This window comes from Melopsittacus undulatus, chromosome Z, assembly GCF_012275295.1.
Source record: "Melopsittacus undulatus isolate bMelUnd1 chromosome Z, bMelUnd1.mat.Z, whole genome shotgun sequence".
NCBI classification, from domain to species: Eukaryota; Metazoa; Chordata; class Aves; order Psittaciformes; family Psittaculidae; genus Melopsittacus; species Melopsittacus undulatus.
In genome coordinates this window covers 25,752,099-25,770,643 of record NC_047557.1, presented here as the reverse complement: position 1 = coordinate 25,770,643, position 18,545 = coordinate 25,752,099, and the positions used below count along the sequence as shown (strand labels likewise).

At 42.7% G+C, this 18,545-nt stretch overlaps 1 protein-coding gene across 3 annotated transcripts in view; it reads left to right on the top strand.

Moving 5' to 3' along the window:
• Window positions 1-11,117: 11,117 nt before the first annotated feature.
• Window positions 11,118-18,545, top strand: part of IQGAP2 (IQ motif containing GTPase activating protein 2) — a 127,399-nt gene continuing 119,971 nt past the window's right edge. For all 3 annotated transcript variants that reach the window (XM_034072604.1, XM_034072603.1, XM_034072605.1), the window contains exon 1: window positions 11,118-11,184. In XM_034072604.1, the coding sequence (XP_033928495.1) occupies window positions 11,139-11,184 (46 nt within the window). In that variant the 5' untranslated portion in view covers window positions 11,118-11,138. The remainder of the gene's footprint in view (window positions 11,185-18,545) is intronic.

Here is an 18,545-nt window from a genome sequence, read left to right as displayed (position 1 = left end):
AGTTGAACATGTATGAAAAGAAAACATGGAACAGTTAAAGAAATCTAAATGGCTGTAAAAAAAAGAAAAAAGAGTAAATATTGCTATGGTTGCAAGAGACAAAGTTCTCTAGTTAACTATCTGGGCTTCATACTTTTATGGTACACAATTTCACAAAATAGACACCTGGCCTATCACTACAAAACTGCAATACAGGGGTATAGCATCACCCAAAGAGTCTAATCTAACTCTATGTGAAAAGCATACTGCTGCAAGGTATGATGATCCATGCATCTGAAAGGCCAATGGGAGTTTATACAAAAACTATGGTTCCATAAAAACTTGGTATTCACAAAAAAAAAAACCCAAAAAAACAAAACAAAGAAAAACTGAAGCAGCACTGCAACAGTGTAAGCTCTCCATTACCTTTGTACATTAAAGGCCTCCAAAAAGCTTCAACAGATCAAACATGGTAGCTTTAAAATAACAAAAACTGACGGTTTATTTATATTCTGCCACCTCCATGTCTGGTTTGGAAATTCATTTCCAAGTATAGGTTATTCCAGACAGACGATGGACCAAACAAAACACATTTGCCTCTTCAGCTGTGTCACCAACAGGGAAAAATTAACCCGCGCTTGAAGTATTTTTCAGCTCATGCAACAGCATATATGGGCATGTATGATTTTGTGGCTGTCTTTTGGCAAATTGAGTTTTCTGTATTACAGTACAGAAAAACTTTTCTCTTTGTTAAGTACAAGCAATAGAAGTACTAATCCATACTTTAAGTCCACTTAGATGTAATCCCCTTTCCACCTGTATTTGAAGGGGATTAGTAGTATAAGTCAGTGCTCTCATCCTCTAGTGGAGAGGAAGATTTTATGCTTGTATCTCCTAGTCTCATTCTGGGAAAAATCATATTGTAGAATCATCAAACAGGTTGAAAAGAACCTTAACGATCATCTAGTTCTAACCCCCTGCCACAGACCAGGACACCTTCCTCTGCACTAAGTTGCTCAAAGTCCCATCCAACCTGGCCTTGAACAATAACAGGGATGAGACAGACACAGCTGCTCCAATGCCTCACCACCCTCACAGTGAATAATTATTTCCTAATGTCTAATGTAAGCCTACCCTCTTTCAGTTTAAAACCAGTCCACTTTGTCCTGTCACTACATGTAAGAAGTCCATCTCCAGCTTTCTTGTAGGCCCCTTTAGGTACTGGAGGGCTGCTAAGAGAAAACAAATAAGAGGCTAGAAAAGAAAAGAGGTTGAAAATCAACTCTTCCTTCCAGTAGCAGGGAATCTCGTGTTGGACAACATTATCCTGCAAAAAAGACACTACAGCTTAAGGATTGCATTTCTCAGAAGAATTTTGAAAGCATGGATGGATATACTCCTGGCCAACATAGTTATGCTAGCAAAAAGGGGATGCTTAATTCAGAGCACTGTGTGTGTGTTCCTCATATAATTTCCTAAAAATATTGAGCTGAACCAAAACTCATACCATTCTGTATCTTTTCTGATTCATACATAAACTTTCACTGTATACATAACTATCAAAATATACAGATGAATTCCCTCTTCCTACAAATGCACTTCACATCATGCTACTTGTGTTTCTCAGAATGGACCTAGCTGGTGTGATTAGGATTTCAGTAACAATTTAGCACTACTATAGCAGACTAAAGTTGCATGTGCAAAATAGCTTGGGAAAACACCAAAACCACCCAAGACTTCCTGGGAGAAGAAGATGGAGCTTGAAGAAAGGGCCTGACCACATCACCTGATCACTACTGACTGCACAAGGATACACTGCTGTCTTCAAAATGTTGTATATTTGCCCAGAAAGCCAAATGTTGTCATTACCTTTAGACCTAGAAGTAGAAGCTGCAGCTGCTGTTGTCAGTGGTAGTGCCTGAACAAGCTACATCTGGAAATGCCTACACTAATCAATCCAGACAATACTTCCAGCTTTCAACATGAGAAGACAAACCATTGTCAGCCTTTTCAATCCTTGAGTGACTACTGCTATCCTTCAGAAAAGCCAGACTGTGGCAATTCTAGTCACAGAATGGGAAATTGTCAAAGTATTCCCCAAACATACTGTCCAATGCTGAAAAAAAATAGTCACTTAAGAATCATTTGCTACATGAATGAACTGTGAAATGTCTGCTATAACCACTTAAATTGTTGGTTGGATACCCAGATAGTTTAGTTGAATTCTGATCAGATACGGCCTAGGCTGGAGATCTGATCTCAGTTCTCACAAAGGCAAGAGGCACTTTTATGTAAAAAGCTTCATAACAATCCACAGAGTTATATTATTGCAGAACAACAGTGGTTTTGTAGGTGGCTACAATAATTCTGACCTGTGCATTTTACAACAGGTTTTATCAAAACATATTCAAATGTCTTGTGTGCTTATAACAGACTGCAAACCACTTATCCCCAGGACACTGAAGAGACTCCTGACTTTGAATAAAAATACCTTTCGCCTTGCAGTCAGACCAGATTTTACAGAGACCAGGAATGAAAAAGTAGATAAAACTAAGAGCAATTCACCTTCCCAAGCATCCTGAAAGTGAAGCCATTAGTGGACTCTCATATCTGCTACATCATTAACTTTGAGTGGCTGTCCTTAAACAAACTTCCCCAAAGACTCTCTTGCAAATTCCAGATTCAGCTTACAAACAGCACTGCAGCAATAGTAGCACAGTTAGTCTATCCAAAAGGCAATCTTCCTGGTATGTAGGGTTATATATCCGTTAGGATATTTTTTCCTAGGTTTATTTCCTATCCAGCATTTCTGGGCCCTCTGTGAACTGCTGTCTGTGAGTATGTTCCCCTTTCTTTCCCATTCAGTCAATAAAGAATTACAGATATGATTGCTTTGTAACTGACCAGTAAAATAAAATGGAAAATGAGCTCAGGCTCCTGGAGAGCAGTTACTCAGCATCCCAATTCTCAGTATGCAAGAGTTTGACTTTTTCCTTTCAGTCCTTAACTAAAATCAGAGCTTTTAAAATTTTAATAAAATGATAAATCTGATCAGAAATAAAAAAGTTCACTAGCTGTTACTACTGAGGTTGATAAGAGTAGGACCAAGGAACAGTAAGATATTGCTATACTCTTGATATACAGCAATGTCAGTATTACACTGCTAGTTTGGACTCTAACTGGACTCCAGTAAGGTTGTCATACTGTGTTTCATGGGCAAAAATACGTATAAAAACCTTAGTAGTTAAAAGCTGGAAAAGCATACAGACTTCAACTGCCAAGAAAAAACCTCTGGATTTACAGTGGCAAAACCATATTGAAACTATTGACTGATCATAAAGCAAAAGAAAAAAAAGTGGATAAGAGTGTACATCTGTTAAAGAAGTCATCTGTAATGAAACATGTTACTTTGCATTGTTATTATTGCGTGAATGTTGAAACCAAGGAAGAATACATGCTCATGACAACACAGGACCCTCCCTATGTGGAAACGTTAACGCTGACCACATCAGGATGGCATATTCTACTGCCAGTAATCTGTTCATAGAAAATAAACAGATCGACATCAAAACAGTGCAATTGTCAATATGACCTACAGGTGGAGTAGGAAAAATAACTATTGGAAAGGATCAGGGAAGAACTTATTAATATAAAGCTGGTTTCAGCTATCATTGTCCAGCAGCAGGCTTTGACCTTTCACTTGTACGTAAATCCACTGCCTAGGTACCAGGCATCTTGTATGATGGGTGAGCAAAGTGTCCTGAGCTGGGGACTGGCTCCCCTCAGCCACACATTTTGATGGGTCAAGTCCAGAGCAGAGGGCAGCTCCAGGCCTGTCCACAAGAAGTGCTGCTACAAACCAGTGAGCCAGTGTCAGGATCACAGAGCTCACAAACGACAAAAGCTTCTGGTTAATTTTACCTGGAAATCCACATACTGATTTTGACACTACAGATGCAACTGATTTGGAATCTAGTTATCTGAGGAATACCCTTTTTCCCTTAGAAAAAACAAGAAAGCCACTTCCAGGAGTGTAATTCAAACTAAAAAGATTTTAATTTAAATAAGAGGAGGCTGCTGATACTGTGTTCCCTGTGTGAAGGGTCCTGGATGATTGAATTAGCTTTCCTCACTGAGCTTCCTACAGCCTGAATTTGTCAGTCTTTTAGATACAATCTTCATTTTTTACACTAATGTGAATAATGAGGAGCTTTTCAAAAGGCTGGAGCTGTGCCAGTGGAAAAGTGCTGGAAATAGGGAGACCAGAATTAGTCTAGTGGAAATCCATGGGAGTTCAGCCTGTGCTTTATCTGTGGGGCAACTGTTGGCAGGCAAGAAATAATTGTAGGGTTGCCGTAGCTGTCACTCGGTATGTTGTAAATGCAAAGCTCCTAGTGCTCTGCTTCGAGAGTAATAAGTAAATAATACATTAATGAGTGAATAATGTATAGACTTTTAGTGGAGTGGAAACATTGCTAAGCACATGCAATCACAAAGAAGCATACAGATGCTGTACTACAAAACCAAAAAAATCCCACCCCAACCCCCCCCAGAAAAATCTCCCCCCAAAAGAAACATTGCCACAAGCAGACCTCATAGCTTGTGGATAACATGTGAGGAAACAATCAAGACTTTACTTTTGCTATATCCATCCCAATAAGGAATGCTTTTTTTTTGCTGAATATGTGACTGGAGCTGAGCACAGATGTTCCCGGCTTTCAAACAGTCCTGAATTAATTTTTATGGTCATTCATTTTGTCTAGACAAGGAGGGTCACTCCACAACCAAGTACTCTGTTAAATGAATAAATATTTATTCCAATCAACAAATGGAAAAAGCTCTTTTCTGGCATAGTTCTTGCAGAAAGAACCTCTGTATTGCTAAACTCTTGCCTCTTTTGCAGGAACCAGGGCATTTGTCCAAGATGTTTTCAACAGATACTTCTTTTTTTTAAACCTGTTCAAGCAGAGAAACTGGTTTCTTAGGTACCTCAGCAGGCAGGATTTAACCAAGTCTTGCCAGGATGGGAAAACTGGAGGGAGCCCTCACCTAATAGAAAAGAACATACAAAAGTATATCTAGAAATGCACCTTAGGTAAGGCTAGGATGCATAACATGAAGAAGTTAGAAGTAGACACAGTAAGCTATCATATAACCCCGTATTCAAGCTCCACCACTGCTTCTCACTTTCAGCACAGGACATATCATTTACCTCTCTTTTACACTTAAGCAGTTCCTTGGGAGCTGAGTTAGCTTCTGGAAAAAAAAAAAAAAAAATCACAGCTTTTGTGCAGGGAAGAGAAGCATTAAGTTGGCTCAGTCCCATGGCTGAGATAATGGTGTGATCCCGCAGATAGCCCCATGAGCACAACAGCATCAGTGTGAGTGGTGCTTCTCTGGTTTGTAAAGTACAGTTTGGGACCCAGAAAGAGGCACTGCAGTCTCACAGTATTGCTGTTTCCACGGGGGTAGTGTTTGAAATCAAAATCCTTGGAGTCACGGCACTAATTTGGAAATCATGAGGATTTACTAACAAAATTATGGGGTATATATAACTTTCGATATTTCAGAACTCTATTTGCAGGTTTTTCATCAAAACACAAGGTCTGGAAGGGCTCATTTTCTCAGAACAACTGAAATGCAGGTGCTTAAGCATCTTCTTACTTTGGTAGATGCAGCTTTAAGGCAAACAACATGAGGTCTGCAAGTGGTAGAAAGAAGAAAGATTTCTGACACTCAAGTTATTTCTCTAATCATGTTCTTTTTTGGATGTCAGTGTTATACAAAATCACTCTTTAGTGAATATTTTAATACATATCTTCTGGTTCTCTCTCAAAATTTTTGGCTCAAAGTTACTCTCATGTTTGCTTTCCTTTTAACCCACAAACTATTTATTTTGCTTTTAAAACATGGGTTTTCAATTTCAAGATAAATAACAACATAGTTATTATTTTTTATTTAGACTGATGCCCAACAGGGCTCACTCAGTTCAGTATATTTTCAACTACCTCGGCTCACTCTAGCAGCTGTTATAAAATCTGCAGAATGTGTTCCTTTAGACACTGAGTTTTGGTATTTAGTGTTGCCTCTGACTGTATGCCAGGACAGTTCAGAAGTTAAAATCACTTCCTCAACAGGAAGGAACCGTTGCTGCTAACAGAGAAGTGTATTTCAGCACTCTTGTTCCTCGTCTCCATTTTACCCACCAATTCAGTTTGCCACAGTATTTTGAATTTCTGAAATGTCACATTTCTTTGGTGAATGTGACTAACATAGCTCCAGTCTAGCTTGAGCTTAATATACTTTTTAAATCAGGCTTTCTGCTGTGACCACAGGCTCTCACTCAGTGGAAGCGGAGTGCCGAGAGGGAAATTAAGGAAGGTGAAAGCTGGGCTGCACCATTGTCTCTCTGCTCTAGGTGCACAAGGGCAGGGATCAAAGGCAAGTGATGTCCCTCACTTTTCCCTAGCAGAGGAGTTAAAGCTCACTCTTTCTCTGACACTAGCTGTGCTCTTTCAATAATCCCTGTGGCCAATTATGTGATGACTTATTTGTTTACTTACCTCACAACAATAAATAATGCATAACACGAATACCATGCTGAGGAGGAGGCTGTAACCCAGCCTGGTTCCCAGTGCTGATTCCCACCGCTGATCCTCTTCCTGTGGAGGCAGCAGCTTGCAAGACCCATGCAGACCATACAGGCATCCCACACTGGGGGCCACTTCCCTATTTTGCATTTCCTAATGTTGCCTGAGTACCTCTTGGCCTTTGGGTTGGATTCTGAAACACAGCAGTTGTGGCCTTCTCACTGCAGTTTGTGTAAAATTATTTATCTGTGTTAGCCCAGTGTTCCCACTGAAATCCTCATCAGCATATGGGAGCACTAGCTCTGCCCCAGGGCCCCTGTGAGCCACTGTCCCTTCACCCACCTCTAATGTCCAGCAGGGCTGAGTGAGCCCTCCCAAAATGCTAAAGCACCCAGGTCCATTTTGGCCCCTGCTCAGGGAAAGATCTGCTGGCTGCATAGGAAGTGTTAAGGACAGCCAGGCATTTCTGGTTACAACACACTGCTGTTGGGTCTGCGCAAGTGCCAGTGTGGAAAGTACAGCTTGAGCTTGCCAGCCTTTAATTAGCTGTGCAAAGGAAACAATCAGAAAAGGTCTTTGCGACAACTGGGACCAGCCTGATGCTAATCTTCTTCCGTATTGTGCTGCACAGGATCAGGCTGACCCACCTGAGGTGCAGCTTCCAGCTCCTGGTTACTGAGAGAAACACTCCATCCCAGGCTTTCACTCCTGCAAAAACAAAAAGGATACTGTCTTTCTGTGAAATACATAATAAGAGAAATAAAAAACAAACAAATGAGCAAACAAACAAAAACCCCAAACAAACAAACAAACAAACAAAAAACAATAAAAAAAAACAAACTCCAAAAACAAACCTACCTCTTTTAAATTAGCAAATGCAGTTTTCCTTTCTGTTGGACAAATGTAGCCAGCCAAGGCATATGATTTACCAATAAAATAAAAGTATTGTCACAGAAAAAGTGACATTGAAGCCACTGTGTTCAACAAAAAGCCTAGTGTCTCTAATTACCTGCATGTACTTGCGTCACTGCTACATAAGCCACCCAAGAATTCCAAATATCAATATCCTCCACAATATAAAATCCCTTTGTACACAACAGGACTGTCAGGAAACATGAAGTAACAGAGTCCTCTGCAGTTTTTTTGATCCAAGTGCAGGCAATAAGATATAGGAAGGGTACATTTTAATCTCTTCCTCCTGTCGGTTTTGTCCGCTGTTTCCTTGCTAGATCTGGAGCAGTCCGTAGCTGCTTCTGAAAATACAGAGAGTGTATATAACACAACCCATTCACCCCAGGCTTGCTTCCATGCTCTCTCCTTACTGGGGCATGCTGCTTCTCTCACAGGCAGGTATGGAGGCTGGGACTGGACTGTTAGCAACAATGCTAATGTAGGAACCACGTTATCCACAGCACAATGTCCTTGATAATTTAGCAAGGGCATTGATCTTAGGCTCCATTAAAGGACACAGAGTGCGAACAGGAAGTGTTCAGATATGAACATTTACTCTAGATAGCTGGCTACCCTGATTTCTGAAGTGCATGCTTCTTAGCAAGTATAAAAGTGGAGCGCTTAAGTACTTAAAATGTGAATATGGTCCATAGCTTTAGGTCTGGTGTAGGCTGACTAAAAATCAGTGGTTGATTCTACATCACATACTGCAATTAGGTTCCTATAAGACAATGAGAAAATGCATGGTGTGCTGCCTTTCTTTTAGGAAGACATTCCAGCCAGCCTGAGTGGGCACTGGGTGCAGCTATGGTGGCACTTCAGAAGGGGAAGAAGGAGGAAGGAGAGGAAGGAGGTACAGAGGGGCTGCTCTCATCCCCGACATGCAACACTGGGCAGCTTGCTGGGCCAGTCAGCAACCCCTCAGCCTGGTTCCTGCCCGAAGCATCTAAACCTTCATGCCATGAACAGCTGATGGAGTTTGTCTTTCAAGTCAGAAAACCAGGGATTAACAAATCCAATGCAAAAGGTCATAACCAGACCTGCGTGGCTGCTGCTTGTTACTCCAATATTCTTTTACCTGTCTCGTCTCCCACTGGGAGTATTTGTTTCCTGTCATGCCTGTTGTTCTGCAAGCATTATGGAAGTTACTGCAGCCAAGAAATCACTCTCACTTCTCACTACCCTGGCCTTTCATTTCTCCCCTCAGGCTGCCCCTGCTCAACCCTAGGTCTTGCGTTCAAGAGGCAGCAGGAAGTGCTGGCCTAGGAAAGAGCCCTACCAAAAGAAAGAAAAATATTAAAAAACTTAATTTTTCATCTGAGTCAGTTAGCTGAGTCCCAGGGGGTGAGTGAAATGTTGGTGAAAGCCTAGGGCAAGGGGAGCCATAGGGTGCAGGAGGCAGAGAACATGTCGCAGGTACAGAGGCTGAAAGGCAAGGGTGAACACTTTCTCAGGCACAGAGTCAATGTTCACGCATGTGACACCACAACTGCACACACCCTTGTCTTTTCAAACACAACAAGTGAGGGAGCACAAAACCACACCAGAGACTGGCACTGTATCGCAGAGGCCCTCTGGGGCTTTGCCAGATGGTTTTTACTAGGGGAGAGACCTCTTGGTCACTGTGTCACACCACATCTACACATCCTGCAGATGAGGCTGAGAGCTTTTCAAGAGAAGGGTGTAATTTAAAATGTGATGTAATTTAAAACGTGATGAACTCTGTCAAAAAGAAAAAAAAAGAAAATTAAAAAAAGAAAGCTTTTCCAGGGAATAAAGTCACTTGATTTCAGTAAGAATAAATATTTTAAAGAAAACTTTGAAGTGTCTGATTTGGCTGAACCATAAAAGAAATTGAGAGAGAAAATGTACTTCAGTATTTTCCTGACTGAGTTTAAGTATTAACAGCATAAAAGGCAGTAAAAGTGGTCATTTAAAGCAAATCTAGTATCTTCAATCAACTCAAATGCTTTTTAAACTGGGGAAGCCAATTTCTTCATTTTCCTGTTGAGTTTTGTCACTCACTTTCTCTTGTAAGAGGAGAAGCAAGTAAATGTGTGATTCTTGAAAACAGTTTAAAAAGAAAGCGTTCAGAAAGTCAAGTGCAGACTGCAGCTTTACCAGTGCCTGCATCGCACTCCTTTGCAGTAGTTGTCCCTGTGCTCTACTGATGGAGGAAAAGAGAGCAGGAAAAATCAAAATGACCTGAAGAAAAATAATGGCATTTACTGTTGCATGTTGTTTTTCCTCTGGACCCTTTTGGTCTTTTATTCTTTAATAATCCATGTTTTAGTTACTATCAGGAGTGTCTGTCACCCCTCATCATGTTTTCAACCTGCAACCTGTACCCAGCACACCCAGAGACAAGGAATAAGCAAAATTAAGGTCTTGCAAACAATCTGCAGGCATCCTTACAGCTGTGGAAAACTACAGAGGACTATCTAGATCCAGCACTGTTTTATTTTGAAACACAGATGACTGAAATCTTCCTGACAATCTGCAAACACCCATCAGAGTCACCTGGCTATGCACTAAACCACAAGCATGCTCAGGTGGGCCGTGTCCCACTGGCTCTGTGAAGCTAGTCATGGCTGTGTACAAAGACTTTCACTCTCTGTTCTCTAGTAAACATCAGGGGCTTAGAGACTGCCAGGAAGGTACAGTCCTGCCCTATAATACACTTTCATTTTAGAAACTGCTGCCCTGCCCATCTCCAGGTGCTTTTCAGATGTCACCTGGAGCCTGACAAAGCACAAACCTTTTGATCTATGGATTTCTTGCTTTGCTGTCTACAAGGAAACCCTTTCTGATGATATGAGGGACACCCTTCATGGAAGGCATGAAGGGAGGTGCATGCTCTGCTCTCTCCAGCACCCCTCACAAAGGGACACCAGCATGGGACAGGCCTATGTGGGTGCTCCCCATTCCAAAGCTGCCTGGCAGGTTGAGGTGGTGGCTTCCTGGTGCAGCAAAAACACTGCTTGTGGACTGTGAGAGTTTTCAATAGGACAGAATTGCAGGAGGGACTCCTCTGCTTGGGTTTTCACCTCTCTTCATAGCCCACTATGCCACAGCACCAGAGTAGAGATAGCTTGGCCTTTCTTATAGGGAAGAGACTGACTGGTTTTGTTTTAATTGCTTCTCACACTTTTTTTTTTAGGGAGTTGTTTTTGGTTTTTTCTTCTTGCTTTGGGTGCTTTTTGGATTTGGGTTTGCTTTTCTGGGAGGTGGTATTTGCTTCGTTTTGATTTTTCTTTTCTTTTTTCCCCCCTTTTTTAATTTTTGTTTGTTTTGGTTTGGTTTAAGGTATTTTCGCTTTTCGGTTTGTTTTTTTTTCTCTTTTTTTTTTTTTTAATTTTACATTCTTTCTGTCTTTTTATTTTCCTCCTTTCCCCCCCCCCTTTTTTAGGGGGTGGTGTTGTGGGGGGAGGTGGCTCTTTCTCCCTTTCTTCGTGTTTTCGTCCCTTTTCCCCCCTCCCGGGCTCAGAGGAGCAGACCCGAGTGGCCCCGGCCCCGCGCGGGGCGGTCGCGGCCGCGGGCACAGCAAATCAGCGGTGCCGAGGCCGCGCATAAGAAGGGCGGGCGGGGGCCGGCGCCGTCCCTCCCGGCAGCGGCAGGATGCACCATGAGGAGCTGGCGCCCCTGCAGCGGCCCCGCTATGGCTGTGAGTAGGGTCGGGGGGAGCGGCGGGCTCCCCGGGCCTCTTTTATTTCCCCCTCCCGCCTTTCTTTCTGTTCTGCTCTCTTGCCGGCTTTCTCGGCTTAACTCTGAAAGAGAGACCTGGAGGGAAATAAAACCCGCCCAGCACACTCTGTTGCAGCCCTCAGGCTTGTTTTAGGTTATCTAGCAGTGGGCTCCGGCTGGGTTTTGAACAGGTTTTCATGGGGCTGGGTTTTGTTCCGAAACTCTCTGAACGGATTATAGCTGAAATTGCGCGCTGCAACTTGGGAGTTTTAGGTTAGAGCCGGAGTTTAGGGGTTTTAACTTCGTAACTTGGTGTTACATAGGTGTCCCTTTCGTTTGTAAGTTTATAACGAGTTCTGACTATAGCTTCGGGTTGTAACTGTGTAACCTTTGGATTATCACTTTGGAATTTCGGAGCATAAAATTAAAACTTTGCTTTCTGTTTTTATAACTTTGCCTTAGAACTTTGTAACTTTAATAACTAGGGTGAGGCGAGAAAGGTGCAGGTCTCTTTTCAGAGGGGGTGTATTTACTTCCCAAACCTGCATTTAAGAAAAGCCCTGAAGCACGTTACTCTGGCTGCTGCGGCTCTCAGTGCTGCTGTGCTGCCCTGGGACCCTGTACTGGGCTGTACTTTCTCCTGGTTCCAGAGCAGAGCAAGCCCCTGGCTATGCCATTTCTAGAAGAAGTGGCTCTGCTATTTCAGGCATGGCTTATTGTGAACGTGCACGTTATATGCAAAGCTCACAACAACCTTGGCATCCTGCATTCTGATGAGCAGCTTCCCAAGTCTCAGGGTAGCAGCTTTGTTTTGAAACAGTTCTGAAACCTCTGTTTTGAAAGAAGGGCAAAACACCTCGACAGTATTAAGGGTTCAGTCACTTCAATTCCACCCAGGGCTGACAGAAAAAGCAGTGTTTGGAAGCTTTACCTTCAGTTTGGAGGATGCTGTGCTCTCCTGAGCAATTTCCTCTGTTGATGCCTGCCAGTTTGGGCAGTCTGTAGAACCTGCCAGTAGGTTTCATTTTAATTTTGCACTGCATAACAGGTGGATGAGATGCTTTGGAAGGTGCGTTCACAGTTGTCAGTACTGATAACGTATTTTGGAGTGGTTACTACAGGCTTGGGCTGGGTGCCCATGCCAGTATGTTAGCAAAAATGAGTATTTTGCTTGTGGAGTCGATCTCCTACTTGGCTTGCTGTGCAACTGCCTGCATGGTAGGGCAGTGTTCAGGTGGTGTGCCACATCGTGCTGCTAGCCCTGTATTGGTACTTTGTCCACTTGCCTAACATGCAGAAGCTACTTAAATGTAAGTGGTGTGCCCACCATGCCCCTAGCAACAGTGGCCTTCCTGTACGTATCTGGTCTAGCTGGTACCAGAACATGAGCAGACATGTGGTACTTACTAGCCTGCCACAAAGTCCAATATAGTCAAAGATGAGGAATTGACTTAAAGCAAAGGGCACATCCTTTGTATCTTAAGAATCTCAGGCCTTATTTACCATGGGGGAAAGAGGTACCATCTTAAGGATGATGAAAATAGTTTTGAAAGGTGAGGGGGTTTTGTTTGTTTGGCTTTTTTAAGGTGTCCCTGTCCCCTGGCAGGAGGGGTTAGAAATAGATGATCTTAAAGATCCCTTCCAACCTAAACTATTCTATGGGTCTATGACATGGGCTGTCCTCTTAGTATTTATGTTGTGTTAAGATAATTCAGAGCTGTGGTGTTGAGCTGAGGAGGAGCTGGTGTGTTGAGTTATAGCCACTGTACAACTCAATACACCAGTTGAGTTGTAGCCACTCTCTTGGTGCTTGGTCTCCTGTCCCAGGGACAGGAGCTGATAAAAGCGTCTTTCTAGGCTTTTTGAAAGCCCTTTGACTGATGCTGCCGGTGCTTAGGCACCAGTGGCTGTTATATAGCACTGAATCTTACTCCCTGAGAGGCATGGTTATTTTACAGTTCTGAATCTTCTTTCTTTTAGTTTTGTTGTTGTTGTTGTTGTTGTTTTTCTTTGCAGGAGCCTTAGGGATAACACTCCTTTCAAGGGACTGGGCAAAGGCTCCTCAAATATAACAGTGTAATGCCTATAAAAAAAAAAATCCACCAAAGAGCTTTATGGAAAGCTCCACTCAACAAAGAGCAAACCATAGTCTTGTCTGTAGTAATCTTATAAACATGCCTTATCTAGACAGTATTTGCCTGCTATTTGGGACAAGGAGAGAAGCTACATCTTAAAATGAAAAAGAAAAAATAGTGGAAAGACTCCCTAATTAGAAAACTCTGATCTCTTATGAAGTCAGTCCAAAATTGTAGGTTCCCTGCATGACTAACACCACACTTTGGATCACTAGCAATCACTTCCCCTTGTTGAACACCACATCTATGCTGGATTTCCTACAAGAGTTAATAAGTTGTTCAAGTTAAGCTATCAAATTGGTAAGGTTCCTTGTTTTAGTGACCTAGTACTGTTTTAAACATTTAACTTGGACTTTTGACTTTGGCTTCAGACTCCTGGCAGAGTTTGTATTGCTCTGAAGAAGGTTAGCATTTTACTATAATAACTCTGTGGTAGAAACTGTATGGACTGGTGCATGGTTATCAGTAGCATTTAATTTTGATAAATGGTGAGGAAGACATACAAATCTTGGCTGCATTTTGTAGCCTGGTGGGTACTAGTAGGGAAAAAAAAGCATCATTGAGCATAAAACATTATAGCCCAAAGTAAGTTAACTGGAAAGACATATCCGTAACCTATAAACTTATTTTGCATTACAAAATTTGCTGGCGTAGTAACTCAGATGTACACACCTGGAAAAAAATCCTAGAGCTGATAACTAATCTTTAAAGTCAGGAAATAGCTGAATGAAATCAAACAAGAGTATCCTTTTATGGGTGAGTGCTAACTCAGGATGAACATTGTTCATGGGACAAACAGGAGCTCAAAGCAATGCCTTTGAGCTTTTTCTTAGCCTGTTAGAGCCAAAGTATTGTGGTTTTTAGACTGTGCAATGGAAGGTGCCTCCAGCTCTTCATGGCTGTCAATAGCTTAAAAGAGATTTCTGTTGGTGATTCCCTGAGTCTTCCAGATAGTTATGTCCAGCACCAACCCAATTGAGATCATGCAAGTATAAGGAAGAAGCTTAATGCACAGAAACTGTGTTAACAGGCACACTACAACTGAATTTATGTAGCTGGTTTCCAGTCTGGCTACAGCTGTTGCCTGGTTTATTTCTCAATCCCAGCACAATCAGATGCAGAAGTTCACATAACTGCAGAGAATTGGGACTTGTAATACAACTTGAGGTATGCCCTACTTTTACAATGAAAGTGCTTGGTGCTGTTGAAGATTATAAAATGAAAACGTATAAATCTTAAATGTGCTTCACAGATTAAATGTGAAGTTTTGTACATAGGAAGGTATCAAATCAGGAAGCAGTGTGTGAGAATGCCTTTTTCTTAATACTCTTTGGTCTTTTATAGCTAGTTCTCACTGAAACCTGTGTGCAGAAACAAAAATTTAAGTTTTAAATAAATGTCTGACTGGTTTCACCACACTTCCAGGAATGTAATAAACCTACAGAGAGTGAGGCCGTGAGTGGACGGATTTGCAAAGGATTTCAGGCACTTCCATGTTCAGAGTAACTCAATTAACATACATCCCAGGTCACTGTTTATTGAGTGGGAGAGAAACTAGGTGCTTCAGCACCACCAAACTCATCTAATGGAGACAAGCAGCTATAGGAAACTCCATCTCTTCTGCTGAAGCTGGAAAGCCAGCTTCACTGGGTGTAGATGGGTAAATACGGGGGAAGCTTGACTTTGCTATCCATGGTAAGGGCGTTGCTTGTACTTCTGGTCCTGGCTCCCACGACTGCTTCTGTTTGGCACTAAAGTGTAGGAGATGAGACAAATAAACACCTTGAAGCTTTGCTAGGGAAAGCTGCCTGTCTCTACAAGCAGGGCAAATCTAAAGTGAAACAGAGCCTCCACCTTTTTATGAAACTGAACCTAGCTTCTTTCTTCAGGAGGATGTGAAAGCTTGCAAACTAGTAGCTTTTAAAGAGCATTTAACTTCAGAAACAATGAATTTGACTGCAGGTCTATGAAGCTTAGGGAAACAAATGGTTATATTTTAATAGAGCTGGGGAAAGATCTTTTGGTAAATGTTCCACAGGATTTTTCTAACTGAAAACAAATGGGATTTTTAAAGCTTGGGAAAAGAAAAAGAGAAGAAAAAAGGAAAAAAAAAAAAACACAACAAAAAGAAAAGGGGGGGGGGGCAAAAAAACCCTCAAAACCAGCCCCCTCACCCAAAACCTTAGCTGTATCCTACGCATATATATTCTTTTGGGTGTATACTTTCTTGTAGCACTTGTGGCTTATGAGAACACTTCTCCTTTTTTATTGATGGGTGTAATTTGGCAACCAAATACACTGTTTATCTCTTCCACTCTTTTGTAGATTGCTAATAATTAAACTGCTGAATGAGAACTTGAAAAGTTTGACTGCTTTGTTTAACCAAGTGCACATAATTTATTTGGTAGGAGTGGTTCTCTGTATGCTTTTTGTACAAAGCAGACTCATCTCCCCTGAAGTCTCTTGGTAAAGAAAAGACAAAGCTATGTTACAGCATGCTTAAAGCTACTTGAATGCTGTTGAAACAGGAAATACTAATATTGGGTTGGAAACAGGATTCATAGCATATACGAGTGTGCTCGATCAAGTCCAATATTTGAGGCAGGGAATAGGAAGTATGTAGATTTGCAGATCTTCTCTTTTGTTAAGCAGTACTTCAGTTACCTAGTTCTAGCTCAGGATTTGCTTGATGCTATCGCTGGTTTGATCTGCCTATGATTTACTAGGAATGATCTTACATGTAAGGTGGAAAAAAAAAGCCTGGCAGTGATAGGCAGGACTTGTGGGTCATATTTCAGTGAGATGATAAGCGAGTGTGCTCTCCTGTGCTCTGCTCCTTGCAGGAAATCATTAACCTACTGTTTGCTTCTCTTGTTCAGGCTGTTTTGGTGGTTTTTTTTCTGGATCAGGTGTCCTTGTAGTGCCACAGGTTGCAGAAAGAAAGCACAAGAGCTGAGCAGGGCCGAAGCTGTGCTCATCTGTACTGGGGATCATGATAAGGGAGGCCAAACGCTTGCATCCTGGGGAAGGGAGTAGTGCCTGCTGCAGGCATCTTTTTGCTGATCTCCGATGAGGTGGGCTGGGGTGAGAGCTGTGCCCTGCATAGCTTATTTGTGGATCAGTGCTTCCTGCACCTCAATGTTCACCATCAGAAAACAGTGTCATCCTCTTCAGACTGGTGCCAGCTGGGTTTCAAAAACGGTTGTCTGCAGGATACATACTGCCTTATCTTCACAGCTGGGGAGAAATGGTGGCTGCTGAGCCCCTGGAACAGGGGCAGGTTTGTGCTGGTGACCAACACCTTGCCCCGGCACTACTCCAGTTGTGTTTTCCAAGCTGCTGGAATACCAGCTTGGCTCATGGTGGTGATGGGCTGGTGGGGCAGGCAGTGCCTGCAGGGTGCTCTGTAGTGATCAAGGGCCTTGGTAGGGTGTCAGAGTGGTACATGTGGCTGGGAAGAGAGAAGGGATGGGGCCATGATCCTCGCATGGAGGTCTTGAGCATAGAACAGGGATGCTTTGGTTTAATCAACTTCCTTGCTACCCATCAGGGGGTATACTGAACCAGGTGATGTTCATACAAGCTCTGCATGGCTCCTAAATAGCTTCTGATACACGTAAGCAAATAGCTGTTAAGAACCTGTGCTGGTGGCCAAGTTCAGCGTTAAATTACTGTTTCATTCAAATGAGCAAGCACTAGCAAGAAAAACTTACCTGGAGGAATTATGTCAGTTCTTTGGTATCACTTGTTGCCCAAGTTAAGAGGTTGGCCAGGTATAAATTCTTCAGGAGTCAGATTCAAGGAGCACCTTAGAGCTCTGACTCACAGCTGCTGGCAAACTGCTTCCAGACCCTGAGGACCTGCTGCCTCAAGGTGTGGTGCCTGCCTGAGCTGGCAGAAACTACTGTCCTCACCCTAGGTGCTTCTCCTGGGTTGGGTGTATCAGGCAAAGTAGTTTGTGGCTTCAGCTAAAGTGGGTGACAAAGGATGTGGTCTCTGCAAGTCGTCCCCTGTGGACTCTGACCTGCTTCTTTCAAAGTGCAGTAGAAGCTTTTGTGGCACGTAACAAGGTATTTAAGCATATTTTTACTAGGCTCCAAAGTCTGAAGGGAAATATGTAATCATAAATGCTATCTGTCCTCTACTTTCTGTTCCAGCTGAAAATTAAGGTTATCTCCTGCATTGTGCTTGATCAGTAAAGCTGCTCAGTACACTGGTTACATTTGCAGGATCAGAGCCTCACAGCTTCTGGAAGTACAGCACAGATGAATACAAGGGCAGTCAGAATGGGAAATGCCCAACTCTATACAGAAATGTGCTTCATTGAGGCAACCACACTTTCACAGGGTTGTAGCATCAATAGATCGAAGTTGTTCTTGGCAATCATAGGTAAGTACAGGGGATATAAGTTTAATAGTCTTGTTGAACTTATTAGAAACAAAATAAAAAGCTTAAACAAGGACACTGGTTTGCTTTTCCAAAAACACGATCCTGTATCTAGGGTTATTATCTCTCATGAGAGAAGTTGCTGGTTTTAACTGGTGTTAATTACTCTGCAATGCCAGCTCCCACCTTGCTACAGACTGTTGCAATTGGTGAGGTTTCAGCAGTCTCAACTTGCCAAGGTGCCTTCAGCTGCGCTCTCAGGCTGCTGTGGTCTTCCCCTCTTGCCAGCGCTTCTACAACGGCACAGAGACCTAATGTGTAAAGAGGCTAATCTCTCTTTGCAGAGCTGATTTGCATTGCTGGATTAGCAGTCACTTCAGGCCTCTGCAGGGGCTGGCTGCAGATCTCCTTGCTGGCCTGAGGCAGGGGAGACTTTCTGGCCAGGTGGGACTGTGGCAGCCAGAATTTAAATGTGTTTAAATTGCTCTGGAACCGCACCCTGAAGCTGTGGTGTATGTTTTCAGCCAGCTCTGCTGGTGGAAGAAGCAACCTCGACTCCTTCTATGGGATTATTTTTGGCTGGATTAGATCCCCAGTCTGGCTCACAGAACGAACCCGCAGACAGGTCTGCCAACACGATGTAGTAGCTGGAGCATGGGAGAGTATAAGCGGCAGGGAGAATGGCAGGTCGAGTTGATTTAAGTTGTGTTACTGCTGCACATAGAGATTTGGAAAGTCTGTGTGCAGTGGGGCAACAGGATGTGCAGGAAGCCCATGAATGGACTGGGGCACATGAGAAGAAGCAGTGGGGCTCCCCTTG